The 26,662-nt window shown below is 50.9% G+C and overlaps 1 protein-coding gene across 1 annotated transcript in view; it reads right to left on the minus strand.

Annotated features, from left to right (window-relative positions):
- The window catches only part of VAC14 (VAC14 component of PIKFYVE complex), a 58,515-nt gene that overhangs the window by 11,906 nt on the left and 19,947 nt on the right, over nucleotides 1–26,662 (minus strand). Inside the window, exons 13-14 of the mRNA XM_071567564.1 lie at nucleotides 19,570–19,720; nucleotides 8,971–9,103 (exon numbers count right to left, since the gene is read on the minus strand). Coding sequence (XP_071423665.1) covers nucleotides 8,971–9,103; nucleotides 19,570–19,720 — 284 coding nt within the window. The remainder of the gene's footprint in view (nucleotides 1–8,970; nucleotides 9,104–19,569; nucleotides 19,721–26,662) is intronic.

The raw sequence follows: 26,662 nt of genomic DNA on the forward strand, positions 1-26,662 counted from the left end.
CCAGCATAGAAGAGGATCAACCACCAATATCCTTTGGGATGGGCCAGAAGCTAGAAGACAACTAAATCTGGAAACTTACTGGTCCACTCAGCCCAACCATGGCCCAACTCTTAGACATAACAGATGAACGTGTCAGCTCCTCCAGGGTGAAGCCCACTAGACAACCAGCACCAGGCTCCATCTGCCCATGAGCTTCCTTGAGAGAACTTTATGGTGACTTAGGGATAAAGCTATCCTGCCCACAGAATTCTGGAATAGTTTCTGTTGGAAGGGACCTTAATGACCATCTCGTTCCAAACCATGGGCAGGGACACCTTCCATGAGACAGGTTCCCTAAAGCCTCATCCAACCTGGCCTTGATGACCTGCACTAATGAGTCACTGATGACCTGCAAACCTTACAAAATGCTGTAGGAACATCTGAGCATATACAGGAGGCTTTCCTGGAAAACAGGAAACTGTTCCCTTCCAAACCCTCCAAGAAAGCAAAAAATAACACCCCTCAAAGCATTTCTTCTTCAAATTTTACACTTGGTGACTTGATGGCAAAATGGATGGTAAATGCAACTCTTGCCCCGGGCTCTTGGGTTTCAATAGGCACCAGCAGCAGCATTATAGCACGTGCCTGGCTCCAGCCCACCACTCCAGCTGAGAACAACTCATGTTCAAGTGAGACCTTGAGAGCCCAGACACCTAGGGGTACTTACACTGGGCAGTTATGTTTTCAGGCAAGCATTCTCTGTTTGGAAGAGGAGGAAGGGTAGAGGCTGACTGAGGAGTGGGGGAGATGCGTAGAGCAACAGCAGATCCTTCCTTTGAGACGTCCGCTTCCCTTTCAGGCTGACAGCTGTGGCCTAATTTTCAAGAAAACTGACAAGCGCCTTATTTCTCCCCCTATAATTTCTCTTCACTGCAATAAATAGGTTAAAGGAGCGGGTGCAAAGCTGTGGCAACAGGAGCTGGTAGAGGCTGATCCTGTTCAGGGCACACACAGCTTGTAGAGAGATGGGAGCTGTGGTCCCTGTGCTTGCCCTTCCCACCACTTTGCTTTAAGATGAAGAAATAAAAGTGCTTTTAGCCAAGAAGCAGTTTGCTATCCTACAGGTGGATAAGCCTTTGGATAGCCCTGTAGGGAAGGGAAATTTGGGGGAAGATGGTCCTGCTGGGCATCTCTAGATCTCTGAAAGCAGAGAAAGAGTATGGCAGGAACACACTGTGTGTTTGAGGGTGAATCTTTCCAGAAGGAAAAATAAAAGGGACTGGAAGGAGGTGGCAGTGTCCCAGGGCTCAGGGATGAGTGTGCCCTGGGGTGGGAGGTGAAGCTGCCTCATTTCTTCTGCCAGCAACTTGAGCATATCCTGGAGCTCAGGAAGGAGGTGCCTGTGAGTAACTCAGTGAGCCCTGCCCTCCCTACTCAAGTGTCAGCTGAGAAAGTACCCCACTTACGCTACTTCAGTGCCTGGCTTGCCTCCACACCTGCTGCTTCTCACTGCCTTTCAGCATCACAGCTGGATCATGATGCCTGCCCTGCCTTCCGAACTAAGATCCATGGAAAGTTCCCAAGGGATGCAGACTGAGGAGCCATTCTCCCTCAAACCCTCCAAGGCCCATAGATGCATGAGATGAGAGCACAGGTGTGCTCCCTGCCCTGCCAGGACCCCAAGAACCCCAGTGCTACAAGAGGACCAGCTCCAGGTGCAGCTGCGCATGGAGAGCAACTCATGCACTGAAGGGAGGGGGCAGCAAATGGAAGGAGCTCCAACCACAGTGGTTTTTGCACAGCTCTGCACTTTCAGTGGGGAGTTAAAAATGTCCCATCCAGATGTATCTTATTGCAGGACATCCCATACTGGGAGCAGAGTGCTCAGCCAGACCCACTGGTTGAGGTGAGATCTTTTTTGGTTTTTAACAGAGTTCCCTGTGCCTTGGGGGATAATCCTGAGCAGGATCCCCTAGAAAACAGGTGGGGGGGGAAATGCTATTATTCAGCCTGATTTCCTGGTTCTTCTCTCCACAAAGATGCATAAACTGAGCTGTCACATTTGCAAAGTCAGAAAAAGAAACACCATCAGAATCCCCAAGCACCAACTGACAGAATCAGATGGGTTAATTTAGCAGTCAAACCCACCCCCTTGTCTGCACTGACCTTCACTTCCCCATTGGCTGGGCAAGGAAAATTTGGGAGACACATTGCAAGTTTCACACTGCTCTACATAACACAATGCCCAGCAAGCAGGGCAGCTGTGGGCTCCTTTCCCCTCTGCCCAGTCCACCTTCTCCCAGCTCCCCCTTCCACAGTCCACTTTTCCACAGCATTCCTGCTGAGATCCCAGGGAAAATGATGGGAGTAAGCAAATACCGCTGTCTGGGGACCTGCCCTCTGAAAGAACTTGGCCATTTGGGGAGGATTTTCTTCCCCTACGCACACTTCCCCTTCCTCCCCTCCACCCTCTCACTGACCCAAATTAGTCCCAGCCCACTCCGGCACTGCCGCTCACATGTGGTTCCCATTTCTCTACAGGAAAACCCATCAAATCCTTCCAGGCAGCTCTGAGTATGGCTGGTCCCAGAGCAGCTTTGGTGGGTGGGTTAGGACAGGGAACTCATTTTCAGGGTCTGGTGCACCCCAGCTCCTCCAGCCCTCACCTCCTATCTCAGTGGAGGCATCTCCTGTCCTTCCCTAGGGGTCATGTCCTAGCAGGCAGCTGGCTGGGGCTGGCCCAGCTCCTGCTCTACCAGGCAGAGCAACCAGGCTTCTCCATTGTGAAGGTCATGCTGCTGGTGACTGCTTGTGAGTTGCAACCCTAGATCCAGCTTCTAGCCTAGGGAAAACCTGGGTTTTCCCCTGAGGCTCCTTCTCTGTGGGACTGGGAGGGTATCGGAGTGCCCAGAATGATGCTCCAGAGCCTTGGTGAATTAAAACCTCAATAAGTACATGCTCTTGTGGGCTTGCGGAGCACATTGCATGATGTAAAAGAGGCAATTTGAGAGCTGGGGATTTTTGGAGGTACAGTAGGGTTGCTGGCTTCCACCCTAAATTGCCCTAAGAGCCTGAGAACCACACTGCTGTAGCACTGCTCCAGAACTACAGGCATGGAGTTTCTCATGGCAAGTGGAAGAGAGGACATTTTGGGGAGCAGGCAGAGTTCAAGGGAGGTGCACAGGAATAGGCTGGAGATAAACAAGGAGCAGCCCACTAACTTCTGCAGAACTGGGGATGCTCAACCACTCTGCTCCATCACCCCAAGCCTGGCTGGGCCATTGGGCAGGAGAGAGCCCCTCTTTCTCCTTTGCAAATGGGCAAAAAAACCCAAACTGAAAAGCTTTCTCTGGTTCCTCCTCTCGGCGAGGCACGAGGAGGGGGATGGCGAGTGCACAGTTCATTAAAGCTGAAGGGCAGGCGGCCAGCGAGCATCCTGGCAGGCAGAGCAGTGAATTTTCACAGGCTCGCTGCCTCCTGACACAGAAGCTTCCCTTGTAGCACTCACAGCTGTTTGGATTTTACCCGAGTTCATATCACAGTTTATCAAAGAGGCTCCATTTTTTTCCCCCTTCTTTTTTTTTTTGCACTTTGTTGAGTGCAAGCCAAATGGTTCCGCAAAAACAAACGCAGGTTTTGTTCTGCAATGCAGTGGCACAGAGGGTGGGAGAGAGGAAGAGGTGACACGTGTCCCCCCTCCAGCCCTGATTCACTTGCAGAGGGATTTTCAGGGCATGGGTTTGGCAGTGGGAGCTGGAAGGGGCACAGCAGCATCAGCACACCCAAAGGAAGGAGGAGCAGAAGTGGATCATGCATCCCAGTACTGGGTGCCTCCAGCTCATCAGGAGGTACTGGGACATTTGGCCAAGCAAAATGTGTGTCATGGGGAGCTCAAGAGCATCCAGGCCTGGTAGAAGAGGAGGGTTTTGGTTAGCACCAGGTACAGAGCCTTCCCTGCCAAGAGGCTGGGCAGCGGGCACAGCACAGCAGGATAGGATGAGGTTAGGGATGGAGTGGGAGCCAGGGTGATGTGGTTGGACTCACTGCAACATGGTGGCATCCTGGGACTGCAGACACCCACTGGGTCTGTACAGGATCCCCAGTGCATACCTCCTGCTATCCAAACCTGTGGTTAAACCCCCATCCCACTCCCCCTCACAGCTCTCCTCACTGGGACCCTGGCAGGCTTCCCTTCCCACTCTCCCAGACAGAGAGCACAACTCTGGGAATGCCAGGCAGACTGAGTGAAAAGTGATTTAACATGCGTCTCACTGCCGGCCTGCCAAGAGCATCACATGGATGTCTGTGCTCCACGCTGGCCCTTTGCTCTCCCACTCTCTGATTCCTCATCTTAGTTAGCAGGTTCAAACTCACTTTTCTTCTTTTTCCCTACTTTTTGTGGAGAAACAGGTGTCACACAGTGAGCCCCAGCTTCTCAGAGGCAGCAGAGCCCCGTCAAGCCCAAACAGAGGGGACCAGCCACCCCAGCACGAAGGGTATCATGCACCCAGCATGAACTGACAGTGTTTGTCCTCAGCTCTGCCCTCTTTGCTATCCTGCTCACCACTGGCCTCAACCCAGCAGGACTTTGATATCTCAAGGAACAGGCAGAATTTCCAGTCAGGTGAACTTTTCCCGTCTGCTGGAACCACAAACCCATGGCCCCATCACGAGACTTCAGATTTTCCAGCTCTCCAGCTAATGCTATAAATTGGCTGAATAACCTTATCTGCTCCAGTCTGTGTCTTCCATAGTGGATGGAGAACCAGCTAGTCCTTCTGGCCACCCCCTACAGAGTTCAAGCATCTCCCCAAAAGCCAAAGACAATCTCCAGCTGAATGGACAAGCCCCACCAGGTGTATTGCACAGGAGGTGGCTGAAAAGTCATGCCAGGGCCCCTTCCAAGCAGTTTAACTTCAGAAAATGCCTCGTGAGAAGGTGCCAGGCAGTGTGGAGGTTTGTTTAACAGCTTTATAAAACAAGTTGAGACAACCCCTGCGTGCAGGCCCCTGCCTGGGGAGCAAAGTGCTGACTCAGGCATCCTCTCGTGCCCCAGGGTGCCACTGCTCTGGAGAGAAATGGCCTTGCTGGGCTTAAAAGTTAAGCCCTGCACTTCAAAGCATCCACACACGACATGCATGGGGATGTCTCCAGCCACTCAAGCATATCCCATGCTCTGGAGGGTTCATTTGCTATGGCAAAGCACATCAGCCATAAATGCCTGGGCTACTTATCTCAAAGAGCAGCAAAAAGCTGGCTGCTTTGGTGCTAGGCTCAGCTTAGTGAGCTGAACCAGCTCCTGGAGCTCAGACTGACCCTGGGGCCAGCACTGGGGCTGCACAAACAGCCCTGGGAAGGGACAGGAGGAGAGAAGACAGCTCCTCCATGGACACCCAGCCCTATCCTCTGAGCAGCAACACTGATGTCTATGGGGTAGGGCTTAACTCCTCACTTAGTCCCCCATCCCATAGCGCTGGTACAAACAAACAAGCATTAAATCCAGCTCGTAAATCTTGGTGTGAGCTGAAAAGCTCAGTGCTGCTCCACTGCCTGCCTTCTGACTGGCCAAGCAGCTTTCCCTTTACAGGGCTCCTGCCCGGAGGACGGCCGTGCTGCTCCAAGGAGCCATGTGATGCTTTGGAAGCTCCTCCGCATTTTTCTGCTGCTCCAAGCCATCGTCGGGAGGCCAGCAGCTGAATGGGAGTATTTGCTTCTTGCTTAAGGGCTCTGCTGAATCCAGGACAGCCACGTGCCAGCCAGGGCAATTAGTGAGAAGGGTGGAAGGTCCCTGATCTGCTTATCAAGGTGGGAGGTAACACTTCTGCCTCTGCCAACACCTTGGGAGCGATCTTTGAGTGCAAACATGCCTGGCTTGAGAAGAGAAGGCAGCACTTGGAATCTATTCTAAGTTTTGAAGGCAGAATAATTTTACTGGCTTCCAGCCTAAAAAAAGTCACAAGTGCCAGTGAGGGAGACAGACCCCCAAAGGAATCCTGTCAGCTGTGATGCAGAAAACTGATGCCAAGCCAAAAAGAAAATCATCTGGAAGAGATCATGGGAGCAGGTTTCCCTCTTTTCTCAAAGGGAGAGGGGTGGGAAAGCATGAGACTTCAGGGGACTCACATCACTGGAGTCCCCTCGACACATCCCTTCACAAAGAGTCCTTTGCATTCATGAGGCATCTAAATGGCTCTGAAGAGCCTTCTCCTGAATGCTGCCCTTCCCTTCTCCTGCTGTTGGGGCTCAGTCTGGCATGTGGGTTCCACTATGATGGTAGGTTGTCCCTCTGTGAGGCCCCTTTGGGTTGAGGAGATCCTAATCCTAAGCCCCTGGGCATGGATGAGGCATCACACCACAATTTGATGTGGTGATGTTGCACTGAATTCCACTGGGGAAGATGGCAGACCAATCCATCTCTTGGATGCACCAGCAGCACTGGCAGAGGGACCATGTGTCAGTGTTGGGTTATCCAGCAGTCTGTGGTCCCAGGCAAAGGAGACAAAATGATCAGTATTCTTCCTTATGAATGACAGAAGTTTTTGGAGCTATTTCCTGTTATTTTGAACACAGTTTGTGTTTCTGCTTAGCTCCACTCTGTCTTCTCTGCCAAAGCATCTTGAGATACACAACTTGGGGCCTGGGTCACTGATGATGAGACCACTCCTCACAGCCTCTATCTCTGCCTGAGCCAGACTTGGAGGGTGAGCTCTGCCTGTGACGACTGCTCGCACTTCTCCCATTTACCTCCCAGTATCAGTCAGGCTCTGGAGCAGCTCTGAATGTTTTGGGGACCACAGGTCCTTACAGAGCAAGAGATGGTCCCATCTCCTGCAGAGATCACTGCTCAAACCCCACTCCAATCTGCATGCACACAATGTACCATTACCTCTGTCTCTGAGACCCTGAGGGCATACCAGGAGAGACTAAAGTCCTTTCAGAGTCAGCAACAAACTCAAGTTGGATTAGAAATAAACTGCCTTTAACCACAGACCCTCTGCTTGATCTCAAGGACCTTTGAACTTGGCCACTGGCAAACTGATGGGGAGAACTGCTGCGCTGTGCTTGAATAAACCCCCTGTCCCCCATTTCCTGTGAGCACTAATCCCTTCCCTTGGAAATCATTGGCTAAACTTAACAGGTCTGCTGGCATCAGAGAGAGGCAGCAGTGGTACCAAAGGGGAGGGGAAGATGATGGTACAAAGAGAGCAAAGGGCTTTTGGCAGTGGTAGGGAAGGACCACGCTTTAGCAGACACTATCCCGGTCTCTCAAGCATTCCTGTGCTCTCCAGCCCAGGATGAAACATCAGCAGCATTTCTCAAGTCAAACACGAGACTAGCTTCCCACCCTGCTGTGCAAAACAGCTGAGCTGGCTTGTGGACAGGGGAGGGATGTAACGTGGGAACACACATACGGCTTCAATTTGAAAAGGGGCTAAAAATAGCTCCACGAGGCTCCCACGTTCACCGAGTCTCTCCAGCAAGAGATCAATCTTTGCCAGAGAGTCCTGTAAAAGTTTTCCTCCTCTATTCTCATCTTGCTTTTTCTGGAAGCAGCAGAGATGTAGTTTACATTAGTCCTTCAACTGCCATCAGTAGGTTTCAGAGTTAATTACTGGTACCTGAGGGCACGGCTCACCCTTCCCAGAACCATCACTTTGGCTTCAGACCTGCATCTATCCCATGTGAGCCACAACATGACTTAACAAAGGACAGTCATCTATTTTTTGGGGGTTTTTTAGCTTTACCAGATTTTTTGGGGCATGAGTCACCATAAAAAGCCTCGGCTTGCTGAGCTGCCATGAGCCAGTCCCACTACACCGCTGGCTGGCAGCTGGGAAACCTGGGCCTGCCAGCCAAGGCTCATCCTGCCAGAGCCAGAGGGAAACATTTGGGGTGGCCATGCTATGGGAGAGCTTTTAAATGGGACCCTGCCAAGCCCCACTGTTGCTCTAGTCACCCTGCTCCCCTAACATGGCACGTGGCCATTTCCCTGCCAAGGGTGGCTCATCCCAGGGGCTGTGCTGACCAGGCAGAGGAGAGGGGACACAAGTGAGATATTGTTTCTGGGATGAATTCAGAAACTTCTTGGCGTGCTCTCAGGCTGTCCAAAGACTTGGGCACAAACTGCTGCCCAATAAATACAACTCAACATTCAGCTCAGCTTTGTAGATTTTGGGAGCTCTGTATGCTGTGTTTTCCCATTGCAGTAATGGGACCTCCTCATCAGTACCTGGCTCACCCCTCTGCCTTCAGAGAGGCAGCTCTCTTCTCCCACAAGAGCATGGCTTGTATTTCATGCTCTCCCCCCGTTCATTTTGATGCCACATCCCTGAAAGCAAGGGAGGAAAACCCAGGGTCCTGCTAGCTCCTTTCACCAACCTGCTTACCGATTTCTCCACCTCGCCTTGACTGTTAACCCTGTTATTTCCCAGCAAGCTGAGGAATTGATATCCCTTGCCCCAGATTTCATTGCATTAAAGATGACTCCCTGCCAGCTGCCATGATGCTTGGCATTCCAGCCTTCACGACATTTGTATCTCCAGCCTCCACAACTCTTGGCTCTCCAGTCTCCACTGCTTAAAAAGCTGAAATAAGACCTACCAACTTCACGCATCAAAACACATGGCTTTGGATGGGCATCTCACTCAGCCTGGTGAAGGGATTCACTTGGCTTGGCACTCCGAGTGCAAACCTGTCTTTATGCTCTGGCTGGTCTGGTTGTTGCTTAATGAAACAGGCTCTGACAACACTGTTTAATAAAGAGCCACTTTGCCTCCGGGGATGGGAGAGAGAAATATGGTGCTTTGACATGTGAAAGGCAAATCCCGTTTGCTCCAAAACTGTTTGCTGGAGACGGAAGCTTGAGGAAATGGTTTTAACTCCAAGGCACTGTGGTTCTTGGGTTGCTTGACCCTGTCATCTCCATCCCACCTGCCCCACCTGTCCTAGGGGTGCTCAGGTGCTTTGGTGAGCCTGGTGGAGTGCTCTGACCTGATGATGAAGGCTCCTCTGGTCTCCAGGAGTTTCCGTTCACTGCTGAAGCGCTTGAGCAGGTTGATCATGAACTTGTAGAAGTAAGAGTTCATGGTGGGGGTGGAGGGTGAGCACTCCAAGCCCTTTGTACCTGGGGAGACAAGGCAAGCAAAATCAGAGCAGCCAGGGCCCCCCTGTCACAGCCTCGATCAGAGAGCAGACACCCAAAACATGGTCACAGCACTCAGCAGAGGAGGGCTGGGGCATGAAAATATTCCATATCTTGTATAAGTGTATCTTGTAGGTCCAAGCAGAGACAGCCCCACCGCAGCTCTCTCCAGCCCAGGAGAAAACATCTTATCGTGATTCCAATCCTGAAAGAAGCGTCTGAGGATGAAATGGGCTTTGTGGGAGTTCATCCCAGAGCCGTTCAGCTTCAGTAGCTGGTAGGAGAATGGGTGCCTGAGACTCTAAATCGAGGCAATCCCATCTCCTGGATATGGCATGTGCGTTCATCCCAAAACAACCAGATTGCTGGTGAGTTGAAGTGTCTGTAATCCAACTCCACAGGGCACAAATGCCCCAAGCCCAGTGTGCATGTAGGGGCAGACACACACATTCAGCCCTGGGTCACAGCATGGCCACCAGTTTACACTCAGTGATGTGATTCCCCCTGAGAAGGAGCCACTTGGTGCAACAGGGTCACATACAACGTGCCTCAGGACTGGCATAAAGTACTGGTCAAATCACAGCACAGTACCAGGCTTATGGATTGTACTGGTCTGAGACTGTTTGCAGGGTGGGCAGACAAAAGGACAGCTCCCAGCTCAGGAAAATATCCCTTCCAACCCACAAGAGCAGGGAGTAGGCAGGTAAAGATTGCTTTTCCCACAGTGAAACCCCAGGGGAGACGGTTTATTTAGCAGGATGGCGCTCAAAGCAAATGTTTGGAGAGAGCGTCTCAAAGGCGACTTTGAAACAAGGGGAGCTCTCTCCCTTGATTTCTCCTTTGGACAGACGATGTCTAGCTGCAGTAAGGAGGGAAGTCAGCACACATGAGCACTCCATGGCTATTCCCCTCCTGGTATTTTCATCAGATAACTGATGGAAACCTGAACAGTTTGATTTATGGATGTTGTCTGCTTCCATGGACACTCAGCAGAGCATGGAGCAGCCAATTAAAGATGCAATTAAGCTGCCAAAGCCCAGGAAAGCTGATGGAAAAGCCACTGGGCTGTTTTCTGCCTTGCCTCTCCCACTGACACACAGGCAGGGCAGCTTACCCATGTTTGGATTTAGCATCTAAGAGAACATACAGAGCCAATGAAATACGAGGTCATGCTGACCAAAATGTGGTGTCCTCTCCATGCTGGAGCTGTGTGTTCACCCACTCCTTAACTTCTCTGAAACCCCAAACCCGGCTTTCAAGCAGGCATCTCCCCGAGCACAAGTGTTTGCCATTGCATCATGTTTCCCCTCAGCTGTGGGGAAGATGATCTGGGGAAAAAGAAAAAAAAGGAAAAAAGAAAAGGGATTGAGCTGAGCTGATGGCCTCCAAAACAAAGGTGTATTTGTTCCGAGGCAGGGAGAACCTGGCATGAAAACACAGCCATGCCCCACATGTGTTGTCACTCCAGCTGCTTGGCACCACTCAAAAGAGAGAGGAGACATGGTCTGGAGGTGACACGGGACAGCTCTGCCTTCCCACTGCTCAGCCTTGCACCTCCCAGTAGAGCCTTGTTTCCTCTCTGCTGGGAAGGGAGGTGAAGAGCAGACAGAAACTGTCTTTCAAAACTGAAAAAGTGTATTTTTGCCTGTTTTCTGAGCAAGCTGAGGCATCCAAACCTAGCTGTACTGCAACACAAGAGCCAGCAGCAGGCAGGACATCACACCCTCATCCCCACCAGCTAGCAACGTCCCATTGCTATAGCTTGTCTGGGGGAAGGTCTGATCTTGGGAGTTTCTCCCTTCTCAAGACCCCAGAAATAGTCTCTCTGAGCTCCACAGCACTATGGATGGCACTGCTACCAGGGCAAGTCCCTCCTGGCAGAAGCACTGGGAGAAGCTCCTGCCCAGTGCTCCCTCCACACAGCAAAGCCAGCTTTGTACCTCACTGCTGCCTCATATACATTCCAGCCGAAACATTACATACCCTAAAACACATCCCAAAGGAAAAACAGGAGGAGGCACCAATTTTTCTCCTCCCTGAAAGGTCCAGCACTTCTGCTGTGCACAAGACAAAGCCAAGGAGCCATGTGGCTGGGAACACTGGTTCAAGACCAACCACCCAGAAGCACCCCCAGATCCCTGATCTGAGGTGGTGCAGCATCTCCTGTATCTCCAACTGGAGGCTGGGAAGGAGCTGCTGGGTCAGCAGAATATCCAAAGTCAAAACCACCTTGGAGATCTGATCCCAGTTGCAATCTGCAGGACTTTCCTGCTATTTTCTTCCATCAACAGGCTCCTGAACTTCCAATCCTTCTGCCTTGTCTAGAGGAAAATGGGCAGTGGGTCAGGGAGCTTGGGAGCAAGCAGGGACTGGGATACAGAGACTGCAAGAACAAGTCTGCCTTGCTTTTATTAAGAGAGGAAAGTGTATTGTGACAGTCTTCCCAATCCAGGAAGCTTCTTCACCATCCTTTGCCTCTGGGAGCATTGAGACTAAACTCCAGAGGGATCATTTCTCCATCCTTTGCCCACCTGGTGCACAGCAGGTATGCCTGCATGTCCCTAAGGAAGGCTTCCACCATGGCATGCCATGCCAGAGAAACCAGCGTGTAGGAGTCTCCCACGCTGCAAAGGACTCAACCACATCTCAGCTGGAGTTTAAACAGGCAACACTTCTTCCAAGCAGGCAACGTAGTTCTCTTCCAAAGCCTCCTAATCCTCCAAACTTCCCGTTTGCTCTGTTTACAGGATGTCTAGGAAGTGGCTGGCACCTAGTTTGCTGTGGTGTAACCCTTCCTGGTGTAGCCCTGAGCTCAGCTCGCTGCCCTGTGGGTTACAGCTCAGCACAGTGGCATTCCCCGCTCAACAGAACTGTAGGAGCAGCTTGTCAAGTGTTTCTATGAAACACAAGAAACAAGCAGAAAGAAGTGTTAAGAAAACTGTGGCATAATTAATTGAAGCTTGCACCTCTCCCCCTTTCCCTGAAGCAAGACTTTGCAGATCTGCAACCTGCCAGATCGGCTGTTAATGTAGCTGGGGATGGTGGCGCGTCATGGCTCTGCTGCCTTTTTTTTTTTTAATCTGGCATGGAGGAGGGAGCTGGGAAAAGAAAGATCCCTGCTCAGAGGAATGATGAAACTCAGTCCAGACATCCACTAGAATAGGAACAAATGGGAATTTCAGGCTCAGAGGAACTTTACAGCAGTGAAACAAGATGAAAGGCACATGGGAATTGCAGTTCCATGACTGCAGTGACTCCATACCAGGATTGGCCCCCTATCATCGAATCACAGAATGAACCTTAAAGCCCATCTAATTCCAAACCCCCTGTCATGGGAAGGGACACCTTCCACTAGACCAGCTTGTTCAGAGCCCCATTCAACTCGGCCTTGAACACTTCCAGGGGTGGGGCAGCCACAGATTCTCTGGGCAACCTGTGCCAGTAAATCACCACCCTTACAATAAAGGACTTCTTCCTAACATCTAAGCTAAACATATCCTCTGTCAGTTTAATGCCAGTACCCCTTGTCCTATGAATGACTACAGCACCCTCCTGCAGTCCAGGGTGCCAGGCTGACAAATCCCTTTCCTGGATTTCCTTTGCAGCCTGAGGTATAGCCAGGAATGTGAGTGTGCTGCTTGGATTGCCTAAGCCAGCATCAGAATGTGTACCCCCACCCAGGGGTGTCAGCTTGAGCGGAGCGAATGCCTGTCAAACCCCTCAGCACATTTCCAAGCACTCACCAGCGGTTCACACCGTTCCCATCACGTGCGTGGCCATGCTATAAATCAACCGAGACAGGCAATTAGGGATCTATATTAAGGCCCTTATAAATATATATTGTACATCAGCCTGGAACATTCAGGCTGTCTGGCTGCTTGATGGGCTGAGCTGTGTCGAGACCTACAGTGCCCAAAGTGTCCCCAGATTGCTCTGGGTGAGACTGGCAGATTCCGACACAAACTTGGATTTTTCTATCTCAGTCATGAAGTGCAGAACTTCACCCTGGCATAAACATAACTTCTATTAATTTACTATAATTCGCTTCAAACCAGTCTTAATTAAAACTGGTGTGGACTTGCTTAACTCCATTGAAACCAAATTGAAATAAGATTGGAGCAGAATTGATTCCTTTCCGAAGCAAGCTAAAGCTGGGTAAGCTGGTTAAAGAGTATCCACAAGGGTATTTGTGGTGGTTTAGCTAAAATGATTTACCGCAATCTCTAATTGAAGCAATTTCAGCTCGGATATAGGGAGGGTAAGCTAAGAGTTGGCGAGGCCAAGCATCTTTCCCACCCCAGTGTTTTCCCCAAGGCATCATGTTTCCAGCTCAGCCTGGAGAATGATCTCTTTTGGCTCCTCTGGGAGCAACAGGGATAAACCCGGCAGCAGCCAGAGCTGGTCCATGAGCCTTCAACCCGCTCGAGTGCCAGCGGCGTGGGAGTCGGCACTGCCAGATGGTGCTCGGCAAAACCCCGGGCAGCGACGTGGGAATCTGCGTGGCGTCTCCCCCCGGCAGCCTTCCCCAGGATGTTTTGAATTTCAGCTTTTGCAAACACAGAGTGGCGAAGCCTTGCGGAGGAGGATAAAAATAGAGCCGTAAAAAAGGCAAATCCTCCCCTCCTCCTCCCAAAAAGCCGGCACAGGGCGTAGCTGGAAACAGATGTGAACGTGTCGGCAGCTCAGCTGGGCTCTGGAAAATCTCTGCTCTCCCCTCTCCACAGCACAGGATGCTGCTGAGGAACTAAAACCATCAAAATTCAGGACTGCACAGCCAGAAGCTGTGCTTACCTGCTTTTGCCTAGTCACCCATGGATGCTTCTCCCCTTCCTATCTGGCTAAAGAGCCATGGGCTTGCAATTTCCAGCATTTCAGCACCTCAACAGAAGAGGGGTCCCCACATGGGTTAGGGTACATGTTTTCATGCCAAATGAGGATTTTTCTGCCTCCTGGATCCCCTCACAGGGTCTGTGCTCGTGGCTACCTTGGAGGAAGGCAGCAGGCAATGATAATCCTGATGACTTTCCTTGGAAGGTTAGTGCTCCACGACTGTCTCATTTTTCTTTGCTAGGTAAATCAATAAAACAAAGATGTAGCAGGTGCATAGCTCAGCCAACATACAGGAGATCAAAGTACCCAGCAGAGCTGCAAACCAGGAATGGTTAAGTTCAATGGTGAGCTTAGAGTGGGATAAGGCTCCTGCATGGAAGGCTGAAGCATATGGAAGATAACTTGTAAGCAGGAATGAGCAGCAATAGGCTGTTAAGTTTGTTTTCACCTCATTCCTTATCCCATCCTCCAAATTCCTCACATCTTGGGAAAACTGAGGCAGCCCAGCAAAGTAACTCCATGGGAGGGTTTGGCTAGGAGTGATCTCATCTACACCATCTCTTTCATCTGCACCTACAGATCACTAATCCCAGCTTTTATTCGGGAATCCCCAAGCTTTTGGCTAGCCATGCACTGTGACCATCTCAGGAAGGATGGATACCTGGAGGCATGCCAGGCAAGTTAAGACTATATCTGAAAGGTCTCTCATGGGGTTTTCCAAGGCACCCCAGTGCCTCCAGGAAAAGAAACAAATCATTCTTTCCTTAGAATTCCCCTCCTTCCCAAGAGACAGAAAGAGCATTTTTGACAGTCAGCCCTCCTGAACAGCTTCATGCCAGTAGAGAAGGAGATGCCAGAGCCACCAACCATGAGAAAACAGACACTCAGAATACCAGGTCTCTTCTCTCTTGCCCACCTGGCTCCTCTGCTCCCTGCTGTCACACTCCTGATTCTGTGAGAACTGCTGGAATGTGGTTCCTTTGTAAGTGGTCGGTGGTGTGATGTCAGCTGCCTCCTTGCCTTTTGTGGGGACGATGAGTAAGGAAGGGTTTCACTTTATCCTCCCCTAATATCAGAAATATCCATTAAGCAAATCTGAGCCATCTGACAAAGGCCAACTGTCTCCTTCCTATCATTCATAGGCATCCTGCACCCTACACAGTCTCATCTGGTATTTTCAGACTGCCCTAACATTTTCCATAGTCTAGAGGTGGAGGACCTTGTTCTTTGCTGCCACCCCTGCACATCTATGATTACACAAATGAAGTAACAGGCAACAAAAAGGCAGTGGTTTGGCTCATTGAGAATAAAATTCTCCAAAAATATGCCAAAAGGAAACCCCTATCACAGAACATCTCAACTCCCGTCCAGATTCTGGAGTGCTGCATGTTGTACTGTGGGTATACAGCAAGTCTGAACTGAACAGACTACACTTCTCAGGGACTTCCATCAGCCTCCTCTGGAGTAATCCACTGATTTCTGAAGTATCCGTAGAGTGATGGTGGAAACCAATGACCTCAGGCATGTTAGCACATCCACATATGGAGCAGGACTGCCAGTAAACATCCTATATCGTGAGATGCTGTGAGGGTATGGCACTGTCCCCACCATCTCCGGCAGGAAGCCAGGCTGGAGAGACCGGACCGAGCTGGGGAAAACAAAGGGCTGTAACTGCTTCTCCTTAGGAAGCTGTGGGAAAAGGAAGGAAGAGATGTGTGCAAGAGCTACCCTGTGCAAGGCAGCAGCTGGTGTCAGCATCCCTTTGGAGTGAGCTTTCTACTCCTCTGCAGAGCAGAGCTGTAGACCAGCCTGGAGGGCTTGCACCTATGATATCACAGAACAGTTTGAGTTGGAAGGGACTTTAAAGACCACCTAGTCCAACGCCCCTGCCATGGACAGAGACACCTCCCACTAGATCAAGTTGCTCAGAGCCCTGTCCAACCTGGCCTTGAACACTTTCAGGGATGGGGCATCCACAGCTTCTCTGAGCAACCTGTGCCAGGGCCTCACCACCCTCACGGGGAAGAATTTCTTCCTCATATCTAATTTAATCCTGCCCCCAGTCTGTTTGAAGCCATTCCCCCTTGTTCTGTCATTTCATGCCCTTGTCAAAAGTCTCTCTCCAGATCCCTTGGAGCCCTTTGAGGCGCTGGAAGGGGCTCTGAGGCCTCCCTGGAACCTTCTCTTCTGCAGGTTGAACCACCTGAACTCTCAGCCTCTCTCCACAGCAGAGGTGCTCCAGCATCCAATCACCTCTGTGACCTCCTCTGGACTTGCTGTAACAGGTCCATGTCCTTCCTGTGCTGGGGCCCCCGAGCTCTGAATGCAGTGCTGCAGGTGGAGTCTCACCAGAGTGTAGTAAAGGGGAAGAATCGTCTCCCCTGACCCACTGGTCTCTGTGACAACCACTCTTGGGTCATCTGCTACTTGCTCAACTTCTACAGGGTTGGCAAAACACTCACAAAGCAAAGCAGGCATCTGGATTCCCATTGTACAGACCAGATCAGCATCTGCACCATCACCTCAATGACTGTGGAGCTCTTGGGGACAGCCCTGCAGTCCCTGTCCCTGAAAAAGCAGGCAGAAGATGACCAAGGAGTCCAGCACCCAGCCACCCTCTCCCAGGGCAGCCAGAGTAGGTCGGGAGGAGATGTTGGGTCTCCTCAGCAGTGCTGAGCTGGGCTGGCCCCAGCTCACTGTGTTTGGAGAAGGCGTCGAGGGCAGCTGACCTTATGTAACCAGAGAACAAAGCAGCTAAATAAAAACTGGAGCTGGGAACGGGCTGCGGAAGTGGGACACGGCTTTCCTGACTAATCAACCAGCATCTGAAGGAAACCAAACTCAATGGCGGGGAAACAACTGCATAAACACATCCTGAGGGAAGAAAGGGAGAGAGAGGAAGCGGGGCGAAGACCTTGGGGCACTGGCCCCTTCCACCTCCACTCCTGCCCTTGCTGTCTGGATGGCAAAGCCTGGAGAGCCAGAACAGAGAGCTCAGCATAGAAACCTGCTGTGAACTCAATGACTTCAAAGGGTGACCATGCTTGTTTACCTGCAAAGCCACCAACTGCATGCTTGGAAAGGCCTCAGGGGTAGGAGAGGATGGGAGCCAAGATGGCTCAGCAGCTTTCCTCCCACTGCTGGCTTCAGTGGCACCTTGGTCTAAAGTGGATGAAGGGAACAGAGAGATATAACCATGGAGGTGAGCACTGGTGCCCTGCAGCCCACCACTCCGATGGTGCAATAGCATCCATTCTACTGCCAGTACAGAATCACAGAATTGTTAGAGTTGGAATGGACCTCTGGAGATCATCCAGTCCAAACCTCCTGTCAAGGGAGGGTCACCTGGAGCAGGTGACACAGAAATGTGTCCAGGTAGGTTTTAAATGCTTCCAGAGAGGGAGACTCCATGACCTCCCTGGGCATCCTGTTCCAATCCTCTGCCACCCTCAATACAAAGTTCTTCCTCATTTTGAGGTAGAACTTCTTTGTATTAGTTTATGACCACTACTCCTTGTCCAGCCATTGGGCACCACCCAAGAGCACTCCTCCTCAGCACTCTCTGAACCAGGGTGCCCTAGGGAACCCTCCCATACTTCCCAGTACAAAAATGGTGACTCCAGAGAAGGGGTACACCCTCTCTTTGGAGACAGCACCTTGTGATTTTGCCCACTCCTCCTCAGCACTCTCTGAACCAGGGTGCCCTAGGGAACCCTCCCATACTTCCCAGTACAAAAATGGTGACTCCAGAGAAGGGGTACACCCTCTCTTTGGAGACAGCACCTTGTGATTTTGCCCAGCTCACTTTCTGTCACTGCATATCACCACCCCAGGACCATGCACAGACATAGATTTCCAATGGCCACACTCCTGGACCAACTCCCTGCCGCTGCCCAAAACAATCCTTTCACAAGAGGAGTATTTTCTAGGAGCCTCTGCTTTTCTAGGCGTAATCCAGGAAGGTCCTGACCCAGCTGTGACCCCTCAATTTCCCTGGGGAAACTCCCCAGCAGCGCATCCAGTCTCAGCCTTGGGTGGTCAGAGCCAGACGGGACTGGGGCCATAATAAACGTCCAAGGCCAATGAACCAGCTCCCTTTTCCCTCCCCAAAAACCTCTGCCTTTGGGTAAAAGCCAACGACCCTGCAAAGCTATCAGCCCCAAATAAATTCCTAAGAAACAATTCTGTTACATTATAGGGAAGTGGAAAGTAGGTGAGGAAGCCAGAGCTTATTGTGTGGGGGCAAGTTGTCCCATGCTGGGGCAACAGGAGCTCTGGCTTCAGCAGATCTACTCCAGGAGGGCAGAGTCAGACTCTTTTTAAAGGTTACACTTGAGAAAGAGACGCCAAGTTGCTCTTCCAGATAGCTAAGAAGGGCCACGGCAGTTGTTAGGATCCACGCCATCCAGCCTGCTATTTTTAGATCATCCAGAAGGAAGGAAACCTCAGACAACCATCAGTGTGAGCTGAACTGCAGCCCCTCAGCTGCTTGGCCAGAGCCACAGGAGCCGCTCCACCCTGGCGGTCTCAGGTCTGACAGTGAAAGGATGGATGAGACTTGCAGAGGGCTTACAGAGGTCACCAGCACTGCAGCCCCCACCTCTTCACTGCAGAGATAAAGCTGCCAGCAGGAAACAAATAGATCTGCAAAAAAATCCCCCCTGAACAACCCAAAACTTGAGCTGGTTGCTGGCACAGACATTCGTGAGACCAGGGAGGGGTGGATGATCCAGGACCTTCAGAGAAACAATGCCTGGGGATGGGAAAGCAAAGCCTCCCTCTCCAGTGGTGATTTTGCAAGGCCCCCTGGCTGCATCCTGCACAGGGAGAGGCAGCCTTGGCTCTGAGCTCGGGTTGCAATCCAAAGCTCACATGAAACGTGCTTTTGGCTGGGACGACCTGGCCTGGGGATTACAACAGGGAGGCCCTTAAATAGCAGCAGAGGAGGAGAAGGAGCAGCCAAGCAACTGTGAAGGATGAGCCACAGACAAGGGAAGGTGGAAAATATTTGCCCATGTGCTGGGATAACGAATGAAAGGCTTTTTTTTTTCTTATGCCCCAAGTCCCCAGAAAATTGGATTGTCCCTTTTCATCTCTCTCCTGAGGTTCTGCCAGACACTCAAGAGCAGCACAGAAGCTCATAGCCAACATGGGCAGCCTTCAACAGGCAACACCACAGGCACAGATTCCCCAGGGATCACTGCACACATCTATGGATGTTCTGGGGACCTAGGCTTGCAGTCAGCATGCCATTCCAACACTGATTCTAGGGCTCTGAGGGCTTTTACAAGGAAAGAAGAGGCTGGCACCCAAGGTCCCATGAAAAATAGGACAATAATGACATCCCTCCAGACCGGCCTCTGCAGCATCCTGCTGCTAAACAGAGCCCTAAACTTCCAAAGTACGAACTACAGAGAAGAGCAATAAAAATAAAAGAAGTGTCCCGGTCTGCACCATGGCAGATTTGATCCCCAAGCTATGCTGGGTGGGGATAAGATATTGATTTATTATGGTAACAGAAACTTCTCCTTCTGCTTGAGCAAACCTGGCTGGTGCCATGGAACACTGAGAGAGCCCAGGAGTGGGGAGGCACAGAGCTGTGGCACAGAGGCACTCACTAGAGCTCAGCTGGCCAGCCCTGGCTGGGACATGAAGCTCCACTGGGCCAGGTCGCACATCGGAGCCATCAGAAGGACCGTGACCCTCCTCCGTCTGTCCCGCTGGTGAAGAAGCAATCTCAGCCAGCAGTTCCAGGTCCTTCAGGATAACCTGCAGAGAGAGGGATGGGGCAGAGTGAGCACATGCAGGGGCAGATGGCACAGTGAGCTTTCCTTTCCAAATCCGTGGCCAGAAAGGGTGAGATGGGAAGCAAACACCAAATCCCACCACATCAAGAAAGATGCTGGGAAAAGAGGGCTACCTGTGAAGCTCCAAGTGGAAATTACAAATATTTGCAGAGGGGATAAGGCAGGAAAGAGAAAAGGGGAAAAAAAATCCCATTTCTGCTCTGTGAGTCCCAAGGGAGCATGTGAAATTAAACCAAATTTACACAATCAAGAGCCAGGCTTGCTTTCCCCTTGCCCCACTTCGGGGAGGTCTGAGTTTGGCTTCCCCACTCCCCATTGTAACCAAAAATCTGGGACAATCCCAGCAAGAGCACAGGGACATTCTGGGGGCATACACCAGCCAGCTCTGCCTGTGCAGGGCAGCATCACAGGAAAGGCTTGGCTCATGACATCGAAACAAAGCTGCCATTTGGATTTCATAGCTCTTTCCTTCCAGAAGCCGCCAAATTAGTCTATATATAGCATTTCTGGAGAAGTTATTACCGTGTGGTTTTTTTTTTTCCGTCCTCAACCCTTCTCATGTCTCAGGCTATTTTGGGTCCCCCTTCATTCAAATGTCCTTGGGTCTAGATGTTTCATCAGCTGTCCCTGATGCTCTCGGTGTAGCAGGGCTGTGCAGAGCAGAACAGCTGCCAAAGTCAATTGCCACATCTAACCCATCAACATCTGGCAGAGCACATCCCTGACCACCCCTTGCCCACCAGCACAGCACTGCAGGCTTTCCCTGTGTTCTCACAATGCATTTTTCTGAGGAGCTGCAGTTACATGGGAGTTTTAATTGCTGAGCTAACATAGAAACCCCTTACCCCTGGAAAAACAAAAAGCCAATTACATCTTTTTTTGTGATCATGCTAGAAAACACAATGCTGGAAAACCTGAAAAAGGAGCTTCTGGGTCTTTCTGTTGCACAGAAATCTAAACTGGTTATTTTTTTGTAATTAGGGCTGATTGTCAAGCCTCCAGCTGCCTTGGAGCAGGCAGCATGGTGTCCAGGCTGTGGCAGGAAAGCAGCCTGCCACGGGCACCACAGGCTTCAGCACACTTGGGAAGACCCTGTGCCTATAAACATGATTAAGTCTCAGCCCACACCTCCCCAGGGGAGGGAAAAAGTAAGACAACAACTTGTACTGCTGTCCCTGAAGAACACAGTACCTCTGTGATGCTGTCAAGGCTGGGAGCTTGTTGCCAGCACAGAAGGTCCCTGCAATCCCCAGCCTTCATTCTCTTCCAGTGTGGGGAGTCTGTGGTGCCTAGCAGATGGAAGACCCTGGTCTTCCCTCTTTCCCTGGATTTCAAGCACCAGTGGCTCTGACAAAGAGATGCTGGTAGAGTTTTGTTTCAAGCTGAGGATGTCCCTGAACAGACCTCATGATGTCTGGTCTCCTGAAGCTCTATGTAGATTCTCTAGTGGTTAATCATGTGGCTGTGCTGAACTTGCACCCTTTGAACAGGCACCAACTTGGGTCTCAGGCTGTCACAACTGGGCAAATAACACGCATAGAGGTTTCCAAATCTCACTGTCTTTGGCTACAACTGCCAAAGGGACTCAGGGCTTGGCTACCAGGGCTGTCAGGCAAGTGAGAGATGGGACTCTTGTTCACATGGTGGATTTTGCCAAACCCAATAAAACCAGGAGCCAAGGCCCTCTGTGGTTGACGTACAGCAGGACCCAGCCACTCACTCCTGCCTCAATCCCCACCCAGCCATATCATCCAATTAAGTCTTCACCAACACTGCCCGTGGCATCAAGAAACAGGACCATGACTCCAGGCTCAGCACAAATCAACCCTGCTGCATCCCAAAGCTTTTAAGTGCCATGTCTTGAGGTCAGATCCTTAATCCAACCTCCCAGAGCTGTGTGCCAAGCTGAGCCCCATCTCTGAGATGCTGTTTGGGCTTCAGACGGTCCAGCTGGGGCAGCCTGGGGAGCAGTGACCGGTGCCACCAGCAGGCATGGCTGGACCTCTCAAGCTTTGGAGAGGTTAAGGGGTGTCCCCTCAACCCATCTGTGTAGGTCACAGGCAGGAGGTAGGAAAAAGCAGCATAGGCTGAATTTTCCAACTAAAAAACATGGTGGAAATAAAAAGAGGAAGGATGGATGCAGGAGCACTGGAAGAACAGGCCGCAGAAAAGACCCGGGGTTTTCCATCCGTGGGAAAGAGGCAGGGAGCTCCAGCTCCTGCTGCTTTTTCCCCGCATGCTCTGGAGTGGGTTCCCAGCTGGAGATGGAGGAAAGACAGGAGCGCTTGGTATGCACTGCACATCCCTGTGCTAAGCAAAGCTGGAGCTGGCGGCTGGCTTTGTGCGAGCCAGGAGGCTGTAAGAAAGCAATATCCTGCCATTGCCATGGCAACGAGCGGCTGCGCCAGGAGCGAGCTGGTCCCATCCGTCAGGAACCCAGCGGCTGACGGACCTGGCAGCGCTGGAGTATGAGGGCCAGAGCCATTCCCAGCCATCAGGCAAAGGTGTGATCCTGACAGCCAGCCTGGAGGGTCAGTCCCCAAGTGTGTTTTCCTGCTCCCGAGGGGATTTCTGGGAAGATTTCCCAGTGGTGATGAGGTGTAGGACAGTGTGCCCTGCTCTGGGCAAATATGGGGCTGGTGAGTGTCAATAGGAAAGAGCAGGGAAAGCAGCATCATGATGGATAGGGAGACCTGACCAACATCACAAGCCATTCCCAGCACAGGGATGAAGAGCAGCATGGAAGAGTGGTCAGCTCTGGGTGGCCGGGTAACAAGAAGCAGGTTTTCAGACAGTTACAAATAAGCAGCTATTTCTCCTTCCTGGGAATGAGCAAGGTTTCTCCTTGCATTGCCTCCAGAGCATGGATTTTGAGGGCACACACAACTGTCGGCTTCTCCAGATCTAGGTCAGGTTAATTTGCTGCTTGTTCTGGTTGAACGGAGCCAAGACCAGCCCCCGGCAGCAGCACAGGGGGAAAAGCAGCCCCCAAACAGTGTGCTGGATGGGATGCACCTCCCTGTGCGTGCCAAGCAGTGCCCTGATGCTCCTGAAGGAGCAGGAGGATTTACCTCTGGTCAAAACAGTGGGCTGGCCACGGCCCATGGCAGAGGAAGGGGAGGTGACCCCAAATCTTTTGTAGCCCCCTCAGAGCAAGACTTAGCATCCCACAGCACATGCTCACTACCAGGACACCAGGCAGCATCTCTAGAGGCACAGGGAGTGGCAAGGATACAGATCAAGCTCCTGAAGGTGCTCTCCTTGCTGGTATTTATGGAAAAGTTGGACAGGAAAAAAGGAAAAGAAAATATTAAAATGCCTGTGTACAGCAGGGAGATGCTCACAGGCAGTACCCAGTGGGTAAGTATTCCCTGGACAATGAAATGGGGCACACAACATCAGGGACAGGGTTATTCTTGGCAGGGAAAAGATGGGAATTCAGCTGAAGCTATCAAGTCAGAAAACAAGAAGTTTAAGGGCTGCAAAGCACTTCTTCAAATGGGACTGAGAATCAGGAAGGCTGTGGAAATCCCCATAGCATTTCCAGGACAGGCAAGGCAGGTGGAGGAACAACTCAGTGGGAATCAGGAAAATCCAAGGATGCTGCTGGGTGCTTCCTCCTGCTACACCACTCAAATGCAGCCCCTCAGCATGCACCAAGGCTTCTCCAAAGGGCTTGATTTATTTTGTTTTATTTTTTCTCCCTCCAACCCTTTTAGCTGTAGCCAGGGGAGGGAGGTGAGCGCAGGCAGGCAGTTCTGGAGCCAAGATTGGCCAGCAGCGAGGCTGGCCAAGTCCCAGGCACACACAGTGTGGAAAGCAAACTTGTGTCCCTCCAGCCTTCACCAGCTTTGAAGACAGAGAAAGAAAAGAAAACCCACCATTAATCTTCCCACACCAATTTAACCAAACCTCTTTTCACGTCCCCAGCACAGAACTTTTATCCTGTGATCTTGCCAAGATCTATTTTTTTTTGGCTTCCCAGGAGAGGATGGGGAGCAGAGGGAAGGCAGCAGGCCTGGGAGCTTCTCTCCTCCCCAGGGCAAATCCTGCCAGGTCACGCTGACACATGTTCACAGCACCAGGAAATACAGGTGGTAGATAGTGGGGGGCACTTGGTATTACAGCTACAACCACCCCAAACCAAGCTGGAACATGAACACTCCCTGTCCACTCTCCTGCTTTTGCAAATTCCCCAGCTGTCCCTGTTGCAGGGGGTGCGAGGGCCAGGCCTGAGCACTGTCACAGTCAGAGCACCTCTTTACATGAGTTTAATTAGCAGATGGGGAGCTTAACACACCACCTGATGCCAGTCACAGGGTGGGATGCCAAGGAGGGATTTCATAGAAACCTTAAGGTTAAAAAATACCTCTAAGATCATCGAGTCCAACCATGACCCCAGCACACCACCATGCTCATAACTAGATCACATCCAAGTGTCAACAAGTGCTGTTTCCAACCTGGTCTGGAACACTTACAGGAGTGGGGCAGCCACAGCTTCCTGGGGCAACCTGAGCCAGGACCTCACCACCCTCACATGGAAGAATTACTTCTTACTACCCATCCAAACCTGTCCTCCACAGAGTGGCAGCCCAGGCTCAGCTCACCCTCTCTAGGGAAGGACACCAACTCTTGAGCAGACTTCTGAAGGAACTACTTCTGTACTCAAAGCCTTGCCTGGTCACTGCATAACGCAGGTTTTCATGTTAGCAAAGTTGAGAGGAAGCAGAGCCTATCCTGCTTCACATCAGACACCAGCTCCACCTCATGCGTCATTCCTGCATGACTCAGACAAAAGTCCCAGAACAACTTTCAGACTCCAGCAAGATCGAGGGGAGCAGATAAGCAAACAGGAACATGCTCAGCCATAAAGAAACAACTCCATTTTGAAGCCAGAAAAAGGAAAACAAAGCAAAGAAAGAAACCCAGCAGCATCACTGCTTCATGGTTTTCTCAGAGATGCCTTCACCTCCTGCTGAGTTCATCTGAGCTCAGTTTCTGGGTCCACATGGGATCCAGGAAACTGAAGGGCTACATCCAAAGCTGCTTTTGCACCAGAAACTACCAGAAGATAATCTGAAGAACATGACTTCAGCAGTGCCTATCAGCAGCCTTTACCCTGCAGGTGGAAAGGTCCAAACCATTGCTCCTAAAACAGCGTTTCCTGACTTTGCACGTTTTCTAACATCAGTTCTTTAACCAGGGCTGTGAGACTGACAGACGAAGCAACCCACTCCTAGCAGGAACTTGTTATGTCTTGGAGCTGTATGAAGTATTCAAGCACATCAAATTTTACCCAGGGCTTTTACAGACTGCCTTCAAAACCAGATCTCAAAAGCAGGATGGAACACCTCCCTGCCTGGGAAGCACGGGAACCGGCACGAGGTGACGCAGTGCAGCAGTACAGCATCCGACAGCCAGGAATCCTGGATCTCAACTTGTCTACATATCAAAGGGAACTGCTTGTTTCAGCTTCACTCCAACTTCTCTGCACTGCCTTTGTGAATCTTAACTAGGTCTCTTGACCATTTGTTTACTGGCACAGGAGAATTGGGTAGGAAGGGGAAGAGGAGAGAAGGCAGAGATGATTCAGGACACTGCAGACACATCATGAGATACTGGCCTCTGTTCAGCACAGTGGAGGTGGTGCAACACCTTGTGCTACTTGAATGATAAAAACAGGCGTGAGAACTTAAAGGGCATGGATCTGGCTCCATCCAGCATGAGTCTTTCCTTGCTTTAGGCTTGATTATTTATGGCAAGTGCACAGAGAGGCTCAGAGCAGCTCAGTAAGACCGTATCTTAAAAATAAGGGACCTGAGCACAGTCTTTCATTCTGATACATGGACTAGCACTGACCCTCCAAAACCAGACTGTCCTTCAGTGATGAGCTGGTGACAAACAACTGCTTCAGGACAGCTCCAGGGCACATCAGGAAAGCTACAGGTAGCCTCCAAACCCTGCACAGGGGCAAAGGGAACCACAGGCACTGCAGGAGGATGTTCAGCCTTCTGGGAAGAAAGGTGACATGGACACTGCTGTCCAGCAGGTTCCCTTGGGGAGAGCAGCATCACAGAATGAAGACAGCAAAAAAACTCTCTGAAGATGAGTGTACACCTTGTGTTCCATCACACAATGTGTGGAACCCTACCTGGAAAGGGCAGGGAGATGCTTCCTCATCACAGAGCTGATGGTTAGATCACACAGGCCCCTGTGCTAACCAGGTGATTCCCAGGTTGTTAGCCAAGAACTTCTGGGGATGGCAGTCTACTCCAGGGCAACATGACTGTGCACACAAATACTGGTTAAGCAAGCATCCCACATCCCCTTTCCTAATAGACACTGACACTGAAGGTTAGATAGCTCAGAGTGTTCTCATCATTCCCAAAAACGTCCAGCTCAAAAACCCTTTACTACTTCAGTCATTTCTATTTCCTCTGCAGAGAGCAGCAAATCTGGTTGAGAGCCAGCTGAGCAGTGGTGTTTAATGGATTGACCCGTCTATGGATTTCCTAAGGAAAAAAAAAACACCACCTCCAAACATTTAAATAAATAGAAGCCAGGATTAAATAAATCAGCTTAAAATTACTTTTGAGCCATTCCCAGCTATGTCACATGGAGGAAATGCATCACCAGGGTCCTTTCTTCACTGCTTTTTTCAAATATTAATAAGCAGTGTAATTGCAACATGACTCACTGCGATCTCCTGCCAAGCTGGAGAGACTATCTGCAAGATGCAGGCTTTCTAGAGCATTGCAAAGGCAGATGTGTGCTTGGGGACTCTTTTGGAAAGGTTTGCATTGTAAGCAGCAGGGGATGGAAAATGGCCAGGCAGTTGCTTGCCTTTGCAAGTCATTCCCTAGCTTGCTCATTCCCTTCTCTCCTCTCTTAACAACTCCCTCGC

This window comes from Pithys albifrons, chromosome 12 (assembly GCF_047495875.1).
Source record: "Pithys albifrons albifrons isolate INPA30051 chromosome 12, PitAlb_v1, whole genome shotgun sequence".
Classification (NCBI taxonomy): domain Eukaryota; kingdom Metazoa; phylum Chordata; class Aves; order Passeriformes; family Thamnophilidae; genus Pithys; species Pithys albifrons.